General features: G+C 41.9%; 1 protein-coding gene across 21 annotated transcripts in view; it reads right to left on the bottom strand.

Annotated features, from left to right (window-relative positions):
- Positions 1 to 20845, bottom strand: part of EIF4G3 (eukaryotic translation initiation factor 4 gamma 3) — a 150727-nt gene that overhangs the window by 92274 nt on the left and 37608 nt on the right. For 16 of the 21 annotated variants that reach the window (XR_008235850.1, XM_052791139.1, XM_052791137.1 and 13 more), the window contains exons 2-3: positions 14520 to 14595; positions 7139 to 7282 (exon numbers count right to left, since the gene is read on the bottom strand). Coding sequence is in view for 18 of the 21 variants with exons in the window: in XM_052791139.1 (XP_052647099.1) it covers positions 7139 to 7282; positions 14520 to 14595 (220 nt within the window). In the remaining 3 variants the exon portion in view is untranslated. Of the gene's footprint in view, positions 1 to 7138; positions 7283 to 14519; positions 14596 to 19620; positions 19745 to 20845 lie in introns of those variants that run through there. The other 5 variants (XM_052791138.1, XM_052791151.1, XM_052791154.1 and 2 more) reach the window with 3 other exon arrangements.

Consider the following 20845-nt stretch of genomic DNA (forward strand, 5'->3'; position numbering starts at 1 on the left):
CATTATCTTCCCCCACTGGGCACACAAGACCACACGGAGAAGTATTAAACACCACTCTCGAAGCCGTAATCCACTGCAAAATGTAGTAGCAGCAGTGAGGGGGTGGGTCTGCAAGCAGACCTAGTCCTAACTAGACTCAGCATTTGTGCTGCAATCTTTCTTTTACACATGTATGTGATAAAATTGTAACAGATTTTTCTTTCTTTCCTTTCCTTGCTAGAAAAAAAGAATTAAAGGCTGTTTCTAGTCCTTCTTAAGTGCACAAGTATTAAAACTAATTCATTCATCCCACCTAGGTTACACCTTTTGAAAGTTAACTGTTTCCAAGGTTAAATAATTATTAAAGTCAATAGCATTAATCAGTATTTGAAACTACGTTATGCCTTCCCCACTACCCCAGATCTCCCTTCCTGCAGCTCTTAACACTCAGCTGCTCTCCCCAAATAAGAAGATACCCATGAAGTTGAGCATCCATACACAAAAGCACCCCGAAGCCCAAAAGGCACTGATATCAGGTGCTGAGACACAGATGTGCTTTACATTTCCAGCACAGATTTGCCCAGATTTCAACTAAGGAGGTAAAAAGCACAGCAATGAATCAAAAATAATTAAATATGTTATATGAGCAAATATTCCCAGCATTATTAACCCAATCAAAAACCTACTAATCCTATTACAAAACAGAGAGTTCAGCTGCACTTCCAGCAGGTCTTTAACACAAAGGCCAAAAGAAGATTACACTTCTCCTGGATTTATCAGTTATTAAGTAACTCACATTTTCAGATCTCCACCTGCAGCCATATATTCCTGCAAGCTCAGAACTAGTAAGCTGCATTAAAAATAGGTGTTGTGAAGAAGCCTGACCCCGATGTACAGAAGGATGCACAAGAAAAGAACTGAGAAGTAATAGAGGTCAAATTCTTGACTGCTCAGAAAAAGACAGGCCTCTGGAAGGCCCGTTTCTTTCCCACAAAGCACCATCAAGAGTTTGTTGCTTAAATTTTCTTTATCCGCATTAGCTCGTATGGACAGAAGACCCAAGAAACTGAATCTGCTGTTCGGAGGGGCAGCACACACATGCAGACTTCTTTCTCGGCTGGTCCAGCCCCGATTTCTTCACTTACGCAAAGACAGTTTAATCTTCCATTCTGTGTCCACACCATTGTGGCCGCAAAGACAACTGCTAATTAATATCCTGACTGACAACCGTACCTGCTCTACAAGTTACAGGATTCTGTGTGGTTTTAATCAGCATGAAATCCTTACATAAAACAAGGAGGTTCCTGTATGGAAAAGCTCTCTGGGTGAAGAGTTCCCTGCAAAGCTTAGGGAACCGACTCTGACCAACGGGTCCACGAAAGATGCTCTTGAAACACAGAAAATGAGGGACAGCGTGTTTGTACAAAAGAGAAGATAAAATTAGGGAGTTCCTCGTGCTCCAAGGGCCATGGAAGTTTATTATCTGACTTTACACAGATTACTCCTTCCTAGCAAAGTATACATGGACTCAAATAATGGGGAATAGCTGCATTTGGGGGAAGGTGAGTGTAACATGTAGTTTGCAGCCAACAAAACACAGAAGGCAGCTATGTCCAACATGAGGAGTGAACAGCTACCGTAACACTCACTGTGTCCCAGGGCACCTGACTTATCACAGGGCATGAATGGGTGAGGTTATGATTAAATTACATTCCTCCTCCAATCCGTTAATAAATGCCACTTTATTAAAAGCACCTAAAATCTAAATTGGGCTACAAATGATGGGAGGGAAGTATTGAATAAACATCATGGTTATAACAGGATTCCAGCTCCTGTAGAAAGGATCCAAAATAATAAAAGAGGGGCTTGGGGATTGCCTATAAACATGTCACAGATGGCACACAGACATGCTTCCTGGCACAGATTCCCAGACCTTAAGGTACTAAGGAACGTCTCACTGCTATTACAAACGCTAATTTAGCGATGGTGACATTTTCGAGGACCAGAATGAGACCACAAAACTCTTTTCACTTAAGGCAAAGAACCAGATGGTAACAAGTTTCAGCTAGTACAATCTGTTTTGGATTTAAATCAGCCACCTAAAAGTCAAGGTCTCTGTACACCACGATCCTGAGAATTCAGCTCTCTTGCACTTTTGTTTTCTGCGGGTGTAGCTCAACATTGTCAGAAATGGATAAAGGATTATTAAACCCAGCTGTCAATAACTACAAACAGCTTCAGAGTAAGGACTCCAAAGATGCCACAGGGTCCTCTGCTAATGGGGTACTCCATCATTTTAGCCTGAGGTAGCCGTGGGCACGAAGCACCGATCTGCTCAGTGCACAGTGTCTTCTTAATGAGAGCTAAAGCTTTCCCTGATTACAGAGGAAATTTCTGGCGATTTGTTCCAAGCATGGCTGGTCGGTGCTTACAACTGGGGTCCCGGACTAAAAGAATCCCTCAGCACGCACATCAGAGCCCACAGTTTTAAAGCTGAGGCGGAGAAAGCCAAGAGTCTTTTCCAAACCATTCCCCTCTTGCGTTGCTTCATCTCATGCGCCAGAACCCACTGCACTTGCTCCTTGGAACTTTCAAAACACTCCTAGGTCACGAGGAGGGATGAAATTGTCTTCTCCTGATGCTCTAAGCTTTGCATTCTGGCTCCTGCTCATGGTACAACTGGAGGAGCCCTCTCCTCCTCTTTTGATCACTCACTGGACAGAGGGAAGCACTTTTCAGCTGCCTCCTTCCAAGCCCCTGTCTGGCTGCTTTGGAAGAGCTCCCCTTTCTCGTTATTCCTGTCTTAACACAGCTACACCACAAATTACTGTAATGTAAAGCCAGAGCAGGGGACAGATTTACAGCATTTCAGCTGCTTTGCATTAACTGCCTGTGTGAATGCTCTTTGCCTGCACTACTTGCACTGGACTACCTCACATCCATCATGGGATGAGAGTGCTCAGGCAAGCAGTGCCCAGCACACTGTAAATCCACCCTACCTGATCTCAGGATAACTTGCTGAGGTAACCATGCCCAAGGAGAAACTTCTCTACTCCTTTTTCAATTACTTCTCCTTTCCTCTGTATGCTCAGAGAGAGAATTGTCTCAAACCAGCCACTTCTGATGTCCGCAAGCCAAGAGAGGAGGCAGAAGAGATGTGCTCCTCCTCTTCCAGTCAGTACGAGGGGCCCTTTCACGCAAAAAACAACAGAAATATGAAATTTTATGTACATGGGGCCACATCTGGCCATAACATCACTGCGGCAACATGTGCTGTGCATTCCCCAACACTGGCGGAGTTCAACACATTCCTGAGAGCAGCAGTATGATTTCAAGGCCCTGGAATTTGGGAAGCAGAAACGCTGTCTCTTGCTGCAGAGACGGGGGTGTGGGACTGTTTCACATCGCTGCCAAGCTCTTCTCGTTTTGCTGCAGAAACTAATTCTGAAGGGCAGCAAAGTGCCAGAGGCTGTTCATTATGAAAGACTTCGGAGGAAGTTGAACAGCAAGCCTTTCTCTTGTTTTGGCTATGTCAAATGGAAAAGGTAGAAGAATAAGTGAAAAAGACACCAAACCACAGCACTGCACAAACATCTGTTTCTGTTTATTTAAATAAAGTTAAAGGAAAGCCAGCTACAAAGGTACAACATACATTTGTACCTGACTTTTCTTCCCACAGGAGACACTAAATATCCTGTACATTTTCTGATCTGTGGTTCCCAAACTCTCTTACAGACCACTCAACACAATGCTGTTGTCTTGTCACACAGGAGTTTGCAGACCTATAAAGTGGTCCAGCTCCCAGTGTCCAGAGCTTTTCTACGGGACAGTAGTTCCTTTTATCACTTACTAGCATTTTAAGATATTACCTAATCTCCCATCACCCAGACTTACTGGAACAGACAGCTTTAGAGCAGCCAGGACAGCCAGGGGACCACTTGTGGAACCACAGCACTTATTAACCCTCCGTTCTCCTTTGCAGCACGGCTTCTGCAAGATCCCCACTTGAAGAAACTGGTAAGTGACTCTGAGCCCCAAGAGGAGGGATGCTGAGGTGCCTAATAGATAAAAGCGAGAGACTGACCTCTCTGCTGAGCCCTGGACTGACGGCACTCAGAGTAATTTATGACCACACAAGCAAGTAACACATATTCTAACACTGGCAAAATTATTTTTAGACCTAAATGATATCCACAGCCCAAAAACATACATAAATATTTTCATTCACTACTGCCTAAACAGCAGTCCCTACCTTGGAAAGACTCAGTTTTATGAGTATTCATTAAGTCACGGTTCTGGTGGAGAAATCAATGACTCCTTAATCAGATTCTAATTCAAATGAAGTGGTCTCTTCCTTACCTTTTTAACTACTCTGTCAAATCCAGAACACACGCACCCCTCGCCATGCAAAAACACACACCACTACGTTAGGCACGACTGGCCAAACGCAAAGACAACCTTTGTTCAATGTTCAATCATCAACGTAGCGTGGGTTGTTAAGATACAGGAGTAGTTTGTGAAGTGTTATATTGCTGCTAAAGAAATCAGTAATAAACCATTCATCAGAATACCACGTCAGCTTGGGTCCCTTTATCTCAAAAGGGAAATAGCAGGATTTAAGGGGTCCAAGAGTAAGACAAAAAGAACAATTAAAGCATGGAAACACTTTCAAGTGATAAGAGATTTAAAGGATTTTGATTGTTTACCTAAAAGAAAGCAAATAAATGAAATCATTATAGAAGTTCACAAAACTACAAGCCGTCTGGAAATAGGACGTTTCCACTCACCTTGTTTCTTAATGCAAACACAAGAGGGCAATTCAATGAAAACCACAAGAGACAAATGATAGATGCAATGAAAAGGTAATTCTTTCATCCAACACTCCACTCAACTAGGGAATTTCTTACCATAATATAATACTGAAACTCAACACCTGACAGGGGTTGAAGTGAGATATACATAAGAATACTCAGAATTCTAGTGATAAAAAAAAAAAAATATTTACCCAAATCTCTAATAGTTCAGGGGTATGAAAAACCTTCTCTGGGGACAGATTATCCTGTAACTGCTTATGTCCAGAGCCTTGAACCCCTTTTAAGCCTTACTGGTGGAAGTGTCCCAAGTGTAGGCACTTCCATTTTGATTCTTCACCATCACCTCCAGCTGCAAATGAGAGGGTCAACTGATGGGATGCCACAACAGTGAAGACACCTGGTCAGAGGCAAGCAAGTGCTGTGAATGAACAGAAACCAGTATTTTTGCTGCTTTGCTACCAAATCCCAGCTTTATAGGAATCACTTAGGGAAAGCTCCCCAGACCTCACTCCTCTATAGTCCCAAAAGTGCGCAATGACCGATGCTTCGTCTGGGTTATAATCTTGGATCTTGCTTTTTCTTCCTTGCACTAAGCACCTAAGGGGCAGCCCCATACAGTCAGAGGACAAGTATCTTCCTAGAGCCCTTGAGGATCCTCAGCTGACATGGAGGGTGTAAGGTCAAACCACTCCTACCAGCAGCATCGGAGTGACACAATCTGACGCTCATTTCCAAGACGATAAGAGCCAGCAGAACAGGAAACGAGCGTTTTCCCGGCTGGCTGGAGTGGTGATTTGGCACAGAGACTGCTCTCTACGTATGCACTGACTCAACAGGAAAATATTAAGGGAAGAAAAAAAACCCTTGATTAGAATATTTTTTTAAAGAGGCTGCCTAGAATGTTCTCTTTCTTCCTCTCTTATCTGCCACATGATTAGCTTCCCTCTGTTGACGAGGTTTACCAGGAATGAATTTCTTGATACATGACACAAGCCAGACAACATTTTAGGGTTTGCTCTGCACCCTGCTACATTCTCCCTCTGTTATGTGAGGCTCAGTCTTCAAATCAGAGACTTTATTTCCAACAACCATGCAGCAAGAATGCAAGAAATGGCTCCGATACCACCGACTAATGCCTGCAAACTACTTATGATCCTGAATAGATACTTCAGCCTCTAATTTCCCTCTCCATAAAGGACGAGCTTTTGCACATTTTCAAACATGACCACAAGTTTCCTGTTTTCCCACCAAGTTTTACCTAGAATGCGTAACCTTAAGGTGAAGTGTTCCTTACATGACCTTATTTGCTTCCACGCATCTCCTAGTCTAAAAGGTCAGTTGCAGTTTAATATTTCAACCAAATTAAAGAGGCTGTCAGGAGGACTAGAAAGCTTGCCTTCTCCCAGTGCTGCAATACGCTCAAGGCTCTCGCCACCACCTCACCACGGTGCACAGACGTTCCCAGCCCATCCTCAGCTTGTCATCCTGCCTCCCCACTTAACATCTTGTTCAGAATGAAACCGCACTTCTTAATAGCTGACCTACTCGCATCTTCCTGCTTTATTCCATTTACTCAAACAAGTATAAATTAAACAAGAGCAAAGGAAACATAAGGCTTTCCTCTATCTCAAATCTCAATGCTTTTACATATCCCACTTTCCCTGATCCCATATCTTTTATCTCCCCTCTTTCTGTGCCCCATTACCTGTCTCTCTCTTGCCCCTTTCTTTTTGAAGATAAGCTTCTCCACTCTCACATCAACCCTGTAGAACATTCATCTAATAAAAACTACAAAAAGACCAATTTATTCCACATATCTTACTAAACGCTATTTCTCCATTCTTATTATAACTCCTATTCATCTCTTCTTCTGTACTTTTTTGTAATCGGTCCTTTGTCTTGTTTCTTTTATTAGCATTCATTTTTGTAACTCATTTTACTGTCCCACTTCTTGGGAGAATTACAGAATTGCAGCATCCTCTACAAAACATTTGAAATGGAAGATCGCTAACAGAGAACATCAGGCACTTTTACGGCATTTAAAATGCCCCAAAGCAGCCTAACCCAACAGTGAAGCACATTCCTCATCAATGAGTATTTCCTACAATTTTTCAAGTTGCTTTTGGCTTCTGTTACAGAATCGACAATGAACCGATGACTAATAAACCTGAGTGCTACCTATAAGTCACTGCAAGGTTCAAGGCACATAAAGACATTCATTAATCAAGTTTTATACACTGGTCATAGACAAGACAGCTATGTCAAATTTTGAGCAGCAAAGCTGAGAATTGGACAAGAGGAAAAGAGGGAGGCTGGGAATGCTCTGCTCCAATGTCGGGTCTTACCTGTGAAAGCCCAGGGGACGATGCATGTCCCGGTGGCGTTGCAGCAAGATTTGGGTGTCCCTTATTTATTTCATGTGCAGTGTAAGGGGATGGGGCAGGAGGACCTGGTTGTCTTGCTACTTGTGTTACCTGTGTGGAGATAAACTGTTAGTAAAACATAATATTAGTAATCCAATCTGTATAGATACTGTAATCTTCTTTTTAAGAAAGCAGCTAGCAGCATCTTTTTATTTATATATATATATATGTGTATATAAAACAATATATATCTTTATCTAAGTAAAACGCTGTCCAAGTTATTTAACTATTTGTATGATTCAGGAAAACGGGGAAGGATCAAAAAAATAAGAGCACCAGCTGGAGTCACTAGTGGAAATCTGTAGGAACTGGATGAGCTTAACTGGGGTCTTGCTTTGCAACATCCCTTTGACTTCAGGCCTGGGATCTTCTGATCTTTCCATTATAAGCCATATCAAACAATATTGTGATTTTGCAAAGGGATACACATTACCAGTGACCCAAAAAACAAAGTAAGGGAAAAATTTGCATACTCCCTTCCAAAATGGAAAAAAACAAAACCAAAACAAAACAAAAAAAGGACTGCACAGAGGTCTTGTTATCTGAAGGGCTTGCCATGAGCAAAGAATGAAATACTAAAGCAATTCTTGCATACACTTATCTCCTTTCTCAGCTTCTATAAAAAAATACCAATCAAAACACATTAAGCAAAATGTTGTAAAATATATTCATGGCACATATACTTGCTCCACTGTACTATCTCCATGATGGAAGTTTTTTAAATATACTTCATATAGTCGCTAAAAAAAGGAGAATCGAAGGACAAAAAGAATCACAGAACCATTGGGTGACACCCCCCAGCAACTCAATACAACTAAATTTTTGTGAATTTGTTTAAAGCTCATAGTACAGAAATCCAGCACTCACTTCTCATTGACCTTTTCTCAGACCTATATTGCGCTTGCTGAAAAGCACCACTTAGCTATAGGCACTTAAAAGCACAAAACCAGGCAATGCTTAGAAGGGGATGTTGCCACTGTGCAGGTAGGTATGTGTGTATGTATCTCCCCAGCATCAGAAAAGAAGGCAGAATGAAATTCCTGGCTCTTGATCTTTACTGGAGTATTAGCACCAAGCTCCAAGAGAGCAACTATGAGAGCAAAAGTCACAGAGTTCATGACTAAATGCTTTTTCCAAGCCATTTTATTGCACTCCAAGTATCAATGCCTGTTGTTACATTACCTAAACCACTAAAACAGCTGTACCAGCAATGAGAATGATAACGTGCAATTTCTCGAGGCTTGGAAACGGTCCAGAATCGTTCACTGCGGGAAGATTTACAGCACCCTTGTGCTGCTCAGAGGAAAGGGTGGGTCAAGTCAGAGAACTTCATTCTCTATCCCCAACTGGATCCTTCCTTTCCCCAGGGGGGAATCGGCTCTTTCTTTTTTTGGCTGATCTAGATTGGCAGGTGTGCACACACAACATCAGTTGGCTGAATCAAAACCAGCGTTACAGAGAGCATCACAAAACTTTCTACATCCCATCCCCAAGAAAATTGAAGTCTCTTACATGACTCCTAAGACAACCCTGAAAGACTTGTCATGTCAATCATAGTCACTTCTAAGCACCGACTACTGCACGTATCATGACAGACATCAAAAAAATGCAGTTAAGGTGGGGAGAAGGAAGTAAAGGCAACACAAAATAGAAGGAAATCATTCATATAAGTAGCCCCATCAGTAGGTTGAGTGTGTACTCATCACCAAGATGTCTCCTTGAATGTCGCTTTTTGCAGCGAAAAATAGGTTATTTTGCAATAGCTGTGGCACTTCAAACACTGCCAGCTTTTGTCTCCCTACTCTTAAAAGTGCCCACACTATTCCAACTAAGGCCTGATCTCCAAACAGAACCCAAGTCCACACAGACATTTGACAAGGGGGAGGGAGGCATTAATAATATCCCAGGTTAGTGTGAGCATTCAACAGTCCTCTTCACAAATTAAAACATGCATGTAACCTAGGTTAGAGGTTAATTAAAGACTGCAAGGAATGCTGTTCTGAATTGGGTATGAAATCTGGAAGCCAAACTGAAAGGAAAGCTGTGCAGCTGCATGAATGATGGTCCACGAGATACCCTTGTGCAATGCAGCAGACAAGTAGCAGATACATTATGGACACAGGTCTGGACCTACTAAAATTTGCTTCAAAGCCTAATTAAGGCAACAGAACAATCATAAAATCAGCTTGATACCTTGGCAACAACACACTTGGACAGTATCTGATGGGAGTCTACCACTGACCTGATAGGACTTCCTAAGATTAGCCAAATCTAGCTTAGTGGACCCCCCCCCCCCAAAAGACAGGTTGACCCTCCAGCACAAGCAAAAGAATAGAGTGCCTTTCCACAGCAACGTAGGTATTTCTACACCTTCATCTTGGCTCCTACAACAAATTATTTACAAATAAACTGATTTGAATGTTAACAGGTGATAAAGGAAGACAAACTTGCTGAATTTGTGTGTTTATTCATTATTTTAAAAAAAATCAATCGGGGAGAGTCTCTACTAGCTCATCACTTGTGTTTTGGGGTGTTTGCCCTCATAGTGCCCGAGGTTGGGTTTTCCGTTTATTAAATGGGATTCTGCAGAATATAAACTTGGTCTGTGATTACTATGGAAGCAAATATCCTTCTTAAATCTAGAGATGAAATTATTCTCCTAAAAATGGATACACAAAATTACTTATTAATTTGCTAGGGCATCACTTTCTTTTTTCCTTAACTGAATAGCAAGAGGCTAACTTTAGTTTTCCAGAAGCCTTAAGCCTGTGTTTTAAAGGAAATAATGAATGAAACAGGAAATAAAACTCAGGCTGGAATTCTCTCTTTTCCTCTTGAGCTTAAATCTTTTGTTTTTAGCATCTTTCACAAGTTTTGGGTTATTCTTCCCCCTCCAGGTATCTAATTTCAGATACATAGTTGTGTCCATGAAACGTTCAGGTTGGATCACAATGAATGGGGCATGCCACAAAAATCCCTTGATTACCAAGACAATATTTTATGATTAAGAACTGCTCTTTTCCTAAACAAATAAAAACCCAAAGGGTTCAGACTTGGACATAACCTCTTTCTTTCCAGCACTCCATTTATTCACTCGGGCTGGTGCAAACAGCTTCAGAGCAGCACTGCCAGCACCCGAGGAACTGAGCATCCCTCTTGCACACTTTGCAGCCTCCACCACAGCCGGGCAGGGGAACGAGTTGGCCTCCTGACCCAGATCCTTCCTTTAAGCACAGGGTGGCTGGAGCAGCTAATCCTCCCTAATCTCTTTTCTACAGGATTCTCTTCATCGCAGGAAGATCCTTTTAAAGGACACAAAGGCGAATCGCAGTACCTCTGCTGGGTGTGAAATTATCAGGGGGCCACCAGTGGGCACCCCATTGCAGAAAAGCCACCAAATGAAATCCCAGAGAAGCAAATGATGGGAGAGTCAGGCCTTAGTCACTGAAAATTTGGAGCAAGTAGGTTCTTCAACACCTTCACTTTCCCATTACCTTCTTTACCATCAGCTGGCACTGAGTTGGGCAACCTGACACAAGGTGGTATCTGCTCCAAAGAGACACAGTGAGACTTGCAATTAACACAGAAAATTTAAGCCACCCTTGGATCTAGCCAGGCTACAGAAACTCTGCTCAAGGCAACATCCGACCAACTTACAAGCACTTCACTCCAAACAGGTACATCAGATTGACACTCATTTCTAATCAGTTCGCATCCAGGAGTCAGCATTGCTCCTTAGCATATAAAAGTTTATCCCAAAGTATTTTGGTCCAAGCTTCAGCACTTGAGATCACAGTGTGTTACTGAGGCAGTTACGAACCTCCATTGTAATCTGCCAAAAAAGGTTATTTGTGTGAGAACTGGATGTACATTAACAGAGTTATTGTTCTTATCTGATTCCCAACTCACGCCTCATGCTGAATCTGAAGAGCACATCTACTTCTGATCATTCGTCTGTATTAGTTTTGTTTTCAACAGAAATCAGCCCCTGTTACCCTGAATGCAGGCACACATGGTGGCCTGTGATATTTAAGGTCACCTTTGGTGCAGTTCCCTTTCTGTTAGAAGTCAGTGTCCTTCCCTCAAACTCTAAGCCAAAAAGCTTCCTTGAATATATTTCTTTGAAATATTTTACAACATAAACAAAATTTCATACTTTCCCCATTCCCCTTTCCAGATTCCACAGGTTTGGGATCTTATAGCAGATGTGAAAGTAATTGCATTAATTTCTTGCAGTATAGTTAGGAAACACCACGCAAGAAGCTGCTTACAGGACGAAACCCCAATCTTTATGTCCAAAAGTAGCTCTTATGATATAGCATTGTCCATTATCAGTGAGGGGAAATTGTTAAAATATTAGTTCATTGAAACACTTATTTCCAACTATGATTTGCTTTAAAATAATTCTACTGCTGGATTTATTAAAAAAAAACCCACACCCAAAAAACATAACCTACCAAATATAAGTATTTGTATAATATACAAATATATATATATAAAATAATATACTATATAAAATAAATGAAGATGTACACTATATAAAATAAATGAAGATGATATATGATGAGGTTAGGTGGTTTTGGTTTTAATACCAGTAGGATTTCATTGAGAAAGAGGTTCTACCAAAGTTTTGTTGGGAATTTGGAGCACCTCCAAGTTCTCAGACAAACTTAATTTCATCTGACAAATCACACTTTCCCTCTTCCTCACCTTCTGTCTCTGCCCTACAGGAAAATGTGTTCCTCCGATTTTATTTCGGGGGATATTATTGGGGCTCATAGTGAAAGCCACATGATTTTCCATTCCCATTTTTGGCAAGCGACAAGTAGTTCTGGAAAAAAAGAGCTCAGGAATATGCAACTGTGGTCCTGATAATACATGTGGAAAGTTAGGGAATGGATAACCAAATGATTTTTTGTCTTTATCCAACTAAAAATAGTGGTTTCATCTGTGGGTTGTCCATATCTCAAATGATTCGTTCTCCCACCGCATGCATGACATAGTATAACCTACAGGGAAAACACCGAGGCAGCTCAGAGTCACCGTGTGGTGGTATCAGACCACAGACCTCCTCCTAAACCAGATGTCCTCCCCCAAAATACGCATATTTGAAAACTGTGATGCAATCCATGTGGAAACCCACATACGATGACCAAGCAAATAAAATGTGGAAGTGAAAAAGCAGTCCCTGGGTGCCGAAGAAGGTGCTCTTCCATACCTCTGTACTACGTGACTTTTGTAAAACCTGGACAAACTATATATAAAAATCATAAACTAAAAAAATTACTTATTTGTTGCAAACTCAGACCTTAAATACACGACACTGCTACTCGAGTAATAAACCACAGAGACCTATGATGAATGAATTTGTCAGGGACCTCTGATCATGTGCCTCTTCCATCCTAATTCATTTTTTCTAGGACTTACTCTAAATTTGCAATCAGCCAAGGGCTTCAAGTAAAAGCTCAGAAGGAACCCAGCTGAGAAATTTCTCTCCTTTCTCTAAAACATGAAATTTTCTTTCAAACTTGTGTTTTCCTAAAGCCTAGAAACCAAGAAACTCCCAGCCCTGGCTTCTATTCCTGTAACATATCAAAGAGTTATATTTTTCCACACTGAAAAAGCTATTTTAGGTCATTGTTCACAGTTAGTTTTATATTTTACATTAATTTAAATTTTTACAGTCATATTTTACCACAGGCATCTGAGTTATGTTTTTGGAGGAAAGAATTGAAAAAAATAACCTCCTTTTTCCCCCAAAAGGAATTCAGTTATTTCTAAAGTGGTTTTTAAGTGTTATATGGGGTATATAAAGGATAATATAAACTGAATTATTTATTACAACTGTTTGTACACTTATGTTCCTTTGGTTTTGCTTTTTTGCATGCATACATATGTATATGCACACATACATATGTATATGATATTGAGGACAGAACTAGCAAAAAAAAAAAAACCAAAAAATTAAAAACCAGTCCGCAGCTCGAGTCTGTCAATCCACTGCTGTGAAAGCCACAAACCTCGAAATCTTAAACCCTCGTCAGAGTTGTACTCCAACCTTTCCGACTCACGTGGATGGAAATCCACTGCTGGCTGGCCACCAGACCATCCATGGTCAAGCCTGAGTCCTTCTGCTAGTACCACTACTACCCGAGTCTCTGCCTTTCTTGGACTGATGGGCACTGGACAGCACTTTTGCACTTAATCCTGCACAAAGCTTGGCTTTGCATTGCTTGACAGCAGTCTCCCTAGTAGAAGAGGCAATCACAAAACTCTTCTCTACAGCCCAAAAAAGGAAGGGGCCAAAGATGCTCCAGACCCAGACACCGCACATGGAAGAGACGGAGCTGATAACCCCTTCACCAGTTATTCATGCAAACAAGGGGAAGGAAAAAACCTTGTACAGCAGCTTATGTTTTTCTATAAGCAGCTTATGTTACTGCATAAAATGCAGTGAATTTCTCCCATCTACAGCTTTTCTTCCTGTTTTCCAAATAATTAAAAGAGCAGCTTAAAAGCGTTTTTTTGGCATTAAAAATATTTGCACCATCCCACTAGAAAAGCAAAATATTACTTTCCCAGGGCTCTGCTGATTTAGCAAAGCTTACAAATAACACTGGGCTTCCAGCTATTACCATCTGAAAAAAAGAAATTAGTAAAAGGAAAATGGTATCATATGTTCACAAATAAACATCACTACATTTCTAAGCTAAATTTCCTTGATAATAAGGCTTTATAAACACAGATGTAGGACAGCAAGCCAAAAGCACCTATCCGAAATATTCAATGTACAATCAAAACATTTCTTCCTCTGTGTAATGGAATGTTGCACATGAAAAACAAATCTTCCTTGACTTTTTTTTTTTTTAATAATAAACTATTAGAAACGTGCAGCCACTAATACACTCCAACAAACCAGTCTTCGAGATGCAGGAGGCAGGAAAGAGATGGAGACAACAGACTGAAAATATGGCCAGTAACATTTTCACTCAGGTGAAACTATTAGGAAAAGCCACTCTCATATCTGCTAAATAAAACTATAGACGCTTAACAAAAAAAGGAATGGACCCAAAAGTCCCCAAGACTTCTTATTTTCCTACTCACATGTAACAAAAAGGGTCTTCATCCAGCATCATTTATTTTAGGAGGCAAAAAAAAGTTGCATTTTTTTAATTGTATGATTTTTAAATTGTATGGTTTTTAACTGTATTGTTTTTTAAAAAACTACACAATTTCCCTATGCTTGGGAAACGCGCTCCTTTCAAAAGCAATATGACCGCAGCGGCACCAGCCAGATACTCACAGTGCTGTACACAGCGGAGACGGTCGGAGTGAAGATCCGATCCTCGAGGGGCTGCTGAACAGGACCTCGGGGGATTCTGCAATACAGCAAGTTAAGGAAAGCAACTTCGAAGAAAGGGTCGTGTTTTGGGTGATACACACAGCAGCAAATCTGTTGTCCGTCAACGCAGCTGGTCACCTTCCATGCTCGGGCAGACACACAAACATCTCTGAGGCACTCACATGCAACCAGGCAGCTGCGACCCTTCAAGGTTTTCCAAAAGAGGAGCAAAGTGTGCCTTCAAAAGGCAGATGTTACTAAAAAATACAGCAAGAGAAACTGAAAGCAAATATATCGCCGAACAATCTACAAAACCTTCGTCCTGTCAAGAGAATCCCCCACCTCTTTTTTTTTTTTTTTTTAAAGAGTAAGGGAAAAAACCCAAAACCCACAAGCCCTTCGCATTCAGCGAGACAAACCCTGCTGATCAGCAGGGCATTTTCTGACAAAGGCAGCGCCTGTTTTGCTAACCACGCAGGAACCGTGTTATAATTGTTTCCTTGTTTGCCTCTCTTCAACCAGTAACTCCTTTCCTCATCCACCCACCAAAATCACTTCTAAAAGGGGCTGTCAGATAGATTTTAAGTTTTGATGATCTGCTGCAGGGTTATTTAGAGGCAAATTGCAATAGTCATCTTAAACTGGAAAGGTATTGTGGGAATCCAGGGGAAAAAAAACAGAAAAAGACTTTATGCAACAAACAAATAAGCTAGAACCCACTTTACTTGCGGAATAAAACAAAGGGGATGCAGGTATTCAAAAGAAGAAAGGTTCCCAACTTAGCTAATACCTTGTGGCCTTAGGCCCAGCATATGTCTACTGAACACCCGATGCCCACTGTCATAAAAAAAGCCGTGCTTAACTTGCTGAAAAATTTTCCACTACAAGCCATATTCAGATTTCACCTTTTTGCTGCTTTACATTTTATGTGTCAAAGCCTCTTGGAAAATGAGAACAACCCAATTGATTAAGTTTCTTGCACACCAACCAGCAACACAAACCTCACGTGTTAACATGATGGTGGATACTTAAAAAAAAAAAACAAACAAAAAAAAACATGAAAACACTTCTTGGGTTTTGCTCAAATGAGGAAAAAAACCACTCATAAGTTAAATTTTGAACCTAGACGATTAGTTTGAGTCTTTCAAGAGTCCTCCCTTTGCACTACAAGTTTGCTCTGCAAAAAAACACTGCTGCCCAAACCTTTGCAGGGACCAACATCACAGCAGCAGAACAGACCCTACCAGCGCTGTCGAGACTCGATGGTGATCCAAGCTCCAGGATCCCACCTGTTCCGCTTCCTTAAAAACAGACAAAATTTTAAGGTTGAAGTAAGGACTGTTCAGACACAACCTGCTCTGTGTCTGTCGACTGTTTGCAGCACGCCCCAGCCGAATCTCCTCCTCTGAGACCAGTGCTAAGGCAGAGCAGAAACAGATTTACAATATCGCACTATTTTGATACCGAACACATCACTAAAAAGGTCCACCCTCACCAAGCAGGCTGAGAAACTGTTTTAAAAACTTCCAATTTTGTTATATACTCAATGTTTAAACGCCAGACACGATAAAAACCCTGCATTATAGGATTACACACAGAAAAGACCGTCACTGACCTTCACAACACCTTCGCATGTAAGTAATGTTCCTGTTAAAGCCTGGCAGGTGTAAAACAGGACGCCTACGACCAGCTCCAGATTGAGAGAACTGAGATGAGGATCTGGCACCGCTGGTTCCCAAGACGGTGCTCACTCAGCCTACATCTTTTTTTTTTTTAAATGAGTGCAAGAATTTATTTTTGGGGTCTAAGGCTTGTCTTCGATTTGTAGACTTGCCAGCTTGTGCCTAAGTGGTATTGTTTGATAAAATAAAGAGGTTTTTAACAACAAAATTAGATGTGAAATCCTGACTCCAGCAAAACCATGGGAAGATTTGCCACAGACTTCAATGAAGCCAAGGCGCCACTCCTAGCCTTCATCCTGAGGATTTTACATTCATTCCCGAGTTTCGGAAAACGCCAACAGAAAGCCAAAATTTGGGAGAGGAGGATTAGAAACACACCAAAAGACAGAACAAAAAGTCACAGATTTTCTGCACGCCACCTCCGTAGCACCTTACCATCACACCCATAACCATCTTCTGATAAAGGATAGGGTGAAGGCACGGTTATAAGCTGCCACCCTTTTGTCACAGCTGAGATTTCCAACCTTGAGGCAGTTTTAACAATTAATTGAAGCAATCACTGCTTCAGAAAGGATTGTTCCTGAGTTTGGAAAAACTGTTTCATCCTTGAGAAGGCTGGGATTTATTTTCTTATTTTAGAACTTATATAAGCCAGGAGAAAATAATCTTCTTTCAGCAGAGTAACCTCTCTTTTTGCACCCAGGAAGAGCTGCCTAAAGGAATGAGCAGTTTAGATGGATTTTCAGAGTTTGGGGTTGCCGTTTAAGATCACTTCTGGAAAGCAACGATTTCCATCAGATTAAAAAGAAACCTTTTAAGTCCTTTTTGCCAAAGGACTTAACCTGGACATGAGACTGATAGGGACAAAAATGCCTTAAATTCCAGTAAGCCTTAATGAGATAAAATGGTTGGAGAAAGTGATTATTTCCGACATCTAACTTCTGGCATCTATAGACTGACTCTCTGCAAAGAGTTGGGCTGGTGGAAAGGTTACCGCTTCCCTGCAAGCCTCCCAGAGCTCGTTTCTGCCCCCCTAGTAGAAGTGACCACCCTCCTTTCCCTTACGTCTGCCGCCAAAGGAGTCCATCCTGCGGTAACAGTCGCTGTTATTTCAGGAGAAGCGAGCCAAGGTGCCTGCAAAAGTTCATCAGCAGACTCTTGCTAATGAGGCTTTTTCCTAGAAGTGGGTTAAGTGTGACAGCACAGAAGACTCCACCATGGGATGTGAATAGGTCACAGCAGGCAGGTGGGAAGTGAAACCTCATCCAGCAGCATCGTCTCATCCACATCCACAGCAAACCATCCCCCGGGACACTCACCTTCTTTCACTACATAGAGATTTTGGTACCATCGACAGCTGTACAACCCAAGATGCAATGCAAACTGCACGAATGCTGCCCTTCTGCTGCCCCCATCACACACAGTAAAGTTTAAGCATTAAAGTATAACCCAGCCTGGCTCTATTGCAGCACTTAATTAACCACAGCGCAAAGAAAATAGGGATATGCTGAATAATTCAGGCAGCTCCTTCATGTTACTATTCTGGCATGCTTAGATCCAATTCAGGAGGATCCTGTGCCCTCCCTCCTCCTCCTCCTCCTCCTCCTCCTATATCCCTGCCACGCATGTCACCCTCTTCAAGTGCACCGATTCAACTATTTGTGCAGTCATGCTCTGAAATGATCCAGGAGGGTGGGAAGCAGGGCAGGGTGGGGGGCATGGAAGTGCAAAGCTAAACCCAAACCTCACACCATTCTCAGACATCCTTCCATTACCACAGGGAGAAAAGATGAGGCGGGTGACAAGGCAGAAGAGCAGGAGCAAGGGGAAGCTCTTAAATCCCACTGCAACCAGCAGGTTAGTAAAGTGGAACTACTGACTCCGCTTTTCATGCTTGTGTCGGGCTGAATGACTCTTTACCACTCTCCCTCTTCTATCAGCATCACGCCGAAAACCAGGGAAAGGACGGCAGCCAGTGGGTAGCACTGACTGGATTCTCTTCATTGCTGTTTAGAGCTCATTAACTCATGAAATATATATATATATTTAAAAATATAAGTAAGTGAGATACTTCTGGCAGATTAATAAAAGCAAGCACAGATGCAATGGGAGTTCCACCTAGTCCCCATCTGGCTGCAGCAGTGATTACAAGCTGGGGAATTTCAGGAGCTATTAAAGACCCAGTGGGAGAAGGCAGGCAAAGATAGTAATGCTGGTTGGAAACGAAATATAATTTTTCTTGAAACCAAAAGTCTCCCTAAAAGGAGGAGGGTATCTTTTAATTAGACAGCCATAGCCACACTCTGAGGAGAGGGAGAATACTTGACTTCTCTGTAAAGCGATTAAAGAAAAAAAATCCAGACCAGAGCTGCCTGTCAGCTGGAGCACTCAGAGGCACCGACAAATGCAGAGTTAAATGAAAGTCAGGAGGAATTTCTTGCAGAAATCTCCCCCTTGTATCATACTTGTCTGCTTGCTCTAATCATGCTACAAAACTGAAATACTGCAAGATTTTTGTGTGCTTTTACAGCAACGAACAACCTAAAAACATGCAGTAAAATAGGCTCTTACAGCAAGAATTTGTACAGTATTTTCTGCTCTGTTCCTGCTTCCAAGACTGGAGGGGAAAGAAAAAACACTACTACATTTTCTTCCAAAATGGATTCACTTTCCCCTCAAACAGTGCTTCTCACCTAAGCTCATTTTCAGCAACTAGCAACCATTTTATCCTGAGCATGCACTGATGGCCTCTTTCTTCACTTCCAGCTGACGGTAACGAGTTAAGCACCTTCTCACATGAATAAAAATATCTGCGGGTACCCAAGGGCACGTATGCAAATGTGTTACACAAAAAACATTCCAGAACTAATGATTTTTATCCCTGCACAGAAACGGAGTGAGTCTCCCACCAGCTATCCCCGGGGTTATATAATCCCGATGTGTGTCCCCGCTTGTACTGAAATTGTGTATTAAACAACTGAAAAAATACAAGATAAAACCATCAAGGAAGATTACAGAAGGGCAGGAAACCACATCAAATTCAAGCACTTCTTTCAGCTTTTTGGTGCAAGGAATTTTTAAAAACCCTCCGAGTAGGGAGGTATTTGATGGCAGAGAGCTGTTAAAAGAGTGTGTTTCTCCTCTGCAGCCTCTTCTCTATTCAACATGCAATTAAAATGCAGGAGGTGAACATCCTAACAGCAGAAGCACCTAATTTAGCAGGTTCAGAAACCACAAGGGCTTGCTTAAAAGGTTGAAAGGGAAAAGCTATGCCAGTCATAGCAGCTTGCTGAAACTTCCCCAGCATCACCCCATCCTTTGCAGGTCTGCTGTCCTCCACTCGCTAGGCAAAGCCTTTTGTTCAGCGCGCTCCATCCTACCTGGCAGCAAGCTCCCGGAGAGCTTCGTTAGTGAGCTGGCTCAAGCGCCAGGTCTTCTCCCCCCATCCGCCGGCAGCGAAGCCCACAGCCGCATCTGTGCCATCCAGGGATGATTTCTTAGCTCCTGCCTGCCTCTCACCCTCGCAAGCAGAGCTCTCACAGCGCGCTTGTGGTCTTAAAGAGGTAGTGCAATGGGGGTCTTCGCAATACCTTGGTGGGGTTTTGTACCAAGTGCTTCCACGCTGCAGAAATCCCTCTGCTTCCTGAATTTTTTTGCTCTGCACGCAGTGGAGAAGGGATGGGAGGTAGCATCAGGCTCCTCTTAGCAAGCTTATATAGGATAAAAATCAAACCAGGCTTAAAAAAGAAAGCATAAGGTAAAAAGATAAACTCACCTACAGCATGTTGCGTTTTAGAAAACTGCATTGCAATGTATGAAGAGCTTGGAAAGCTTCAATGCTCCTTATCGGATGGAGAATTAAATCACAGCACAAACTCCTCAGCAAGAAATTTTGCAACTTGTTTCCCTCAGCTTTCCACTCACTACCCCCAAACGCAGCAACACGCACCACCACAACCCCATTTATTTAGCAAGTACTTCGTGAATCAATTTTCCCTTCAAAATAAATTCCTCCTTTGACAGACCACGTTTCAGAAGCCAGGGGAAAGTAAGCTGGTAAACTACAGCCTTAAAAAAACAAAAACCAAACAAAAAACCCAAACAAACTCCACCAAGTGACATGTCACATGGGGAAAAAAAATAAGTATATAATATCAAAACAGTGCCATCCACTCTCTCCATGCTGAAATACTTACTACAACCAAACAAACTTCATCCAAGGAAAAAAAAAGTCAAGTTACAAAGCAAACAACTCCAAACTTAGGAAAAGGCAGGATTAACGTTGCCCGTGCAACCATAATTCAATCCCCCCATGTATACGCAGAATCGAGCCTTTAATTACAGAGGCACATGCTGGTTTTCCCCAGTGCCCCCTTCATCTACACTTTTTCAACTGTCTTACAGGAATCCAGCACCTTATACCCTTCATAGCTAAGCAGCTCTTGCTAGTAAGAGATGAGAGATAATTAATATTACAAAAATCAAGACTAACATAATTCAGGGACTTTGGAAAATGTTTAAAGGCTTAAGAAGAACCTAATAAAATGCCAACCTGCTGCTCAGCCCTCTCTAACCCTTCCACTGCCTACATCCAACTGCATAGCC

The sequence above is a fragment of the Harpia harpyja genome, chromosome 7 (genome assembly GCF_026419915.1).
Source record: "Harpia harpyja isolate bHarHar1 chromosome 7, bHarHar1 primary haplotype, whole genome shotgun sequence".
Lineage (NCBI taxonomy): Eukaryota > Metazoa > Chordata > Aves > Accipitriformes > Accipitridae > Harpia > Harpia harpyja.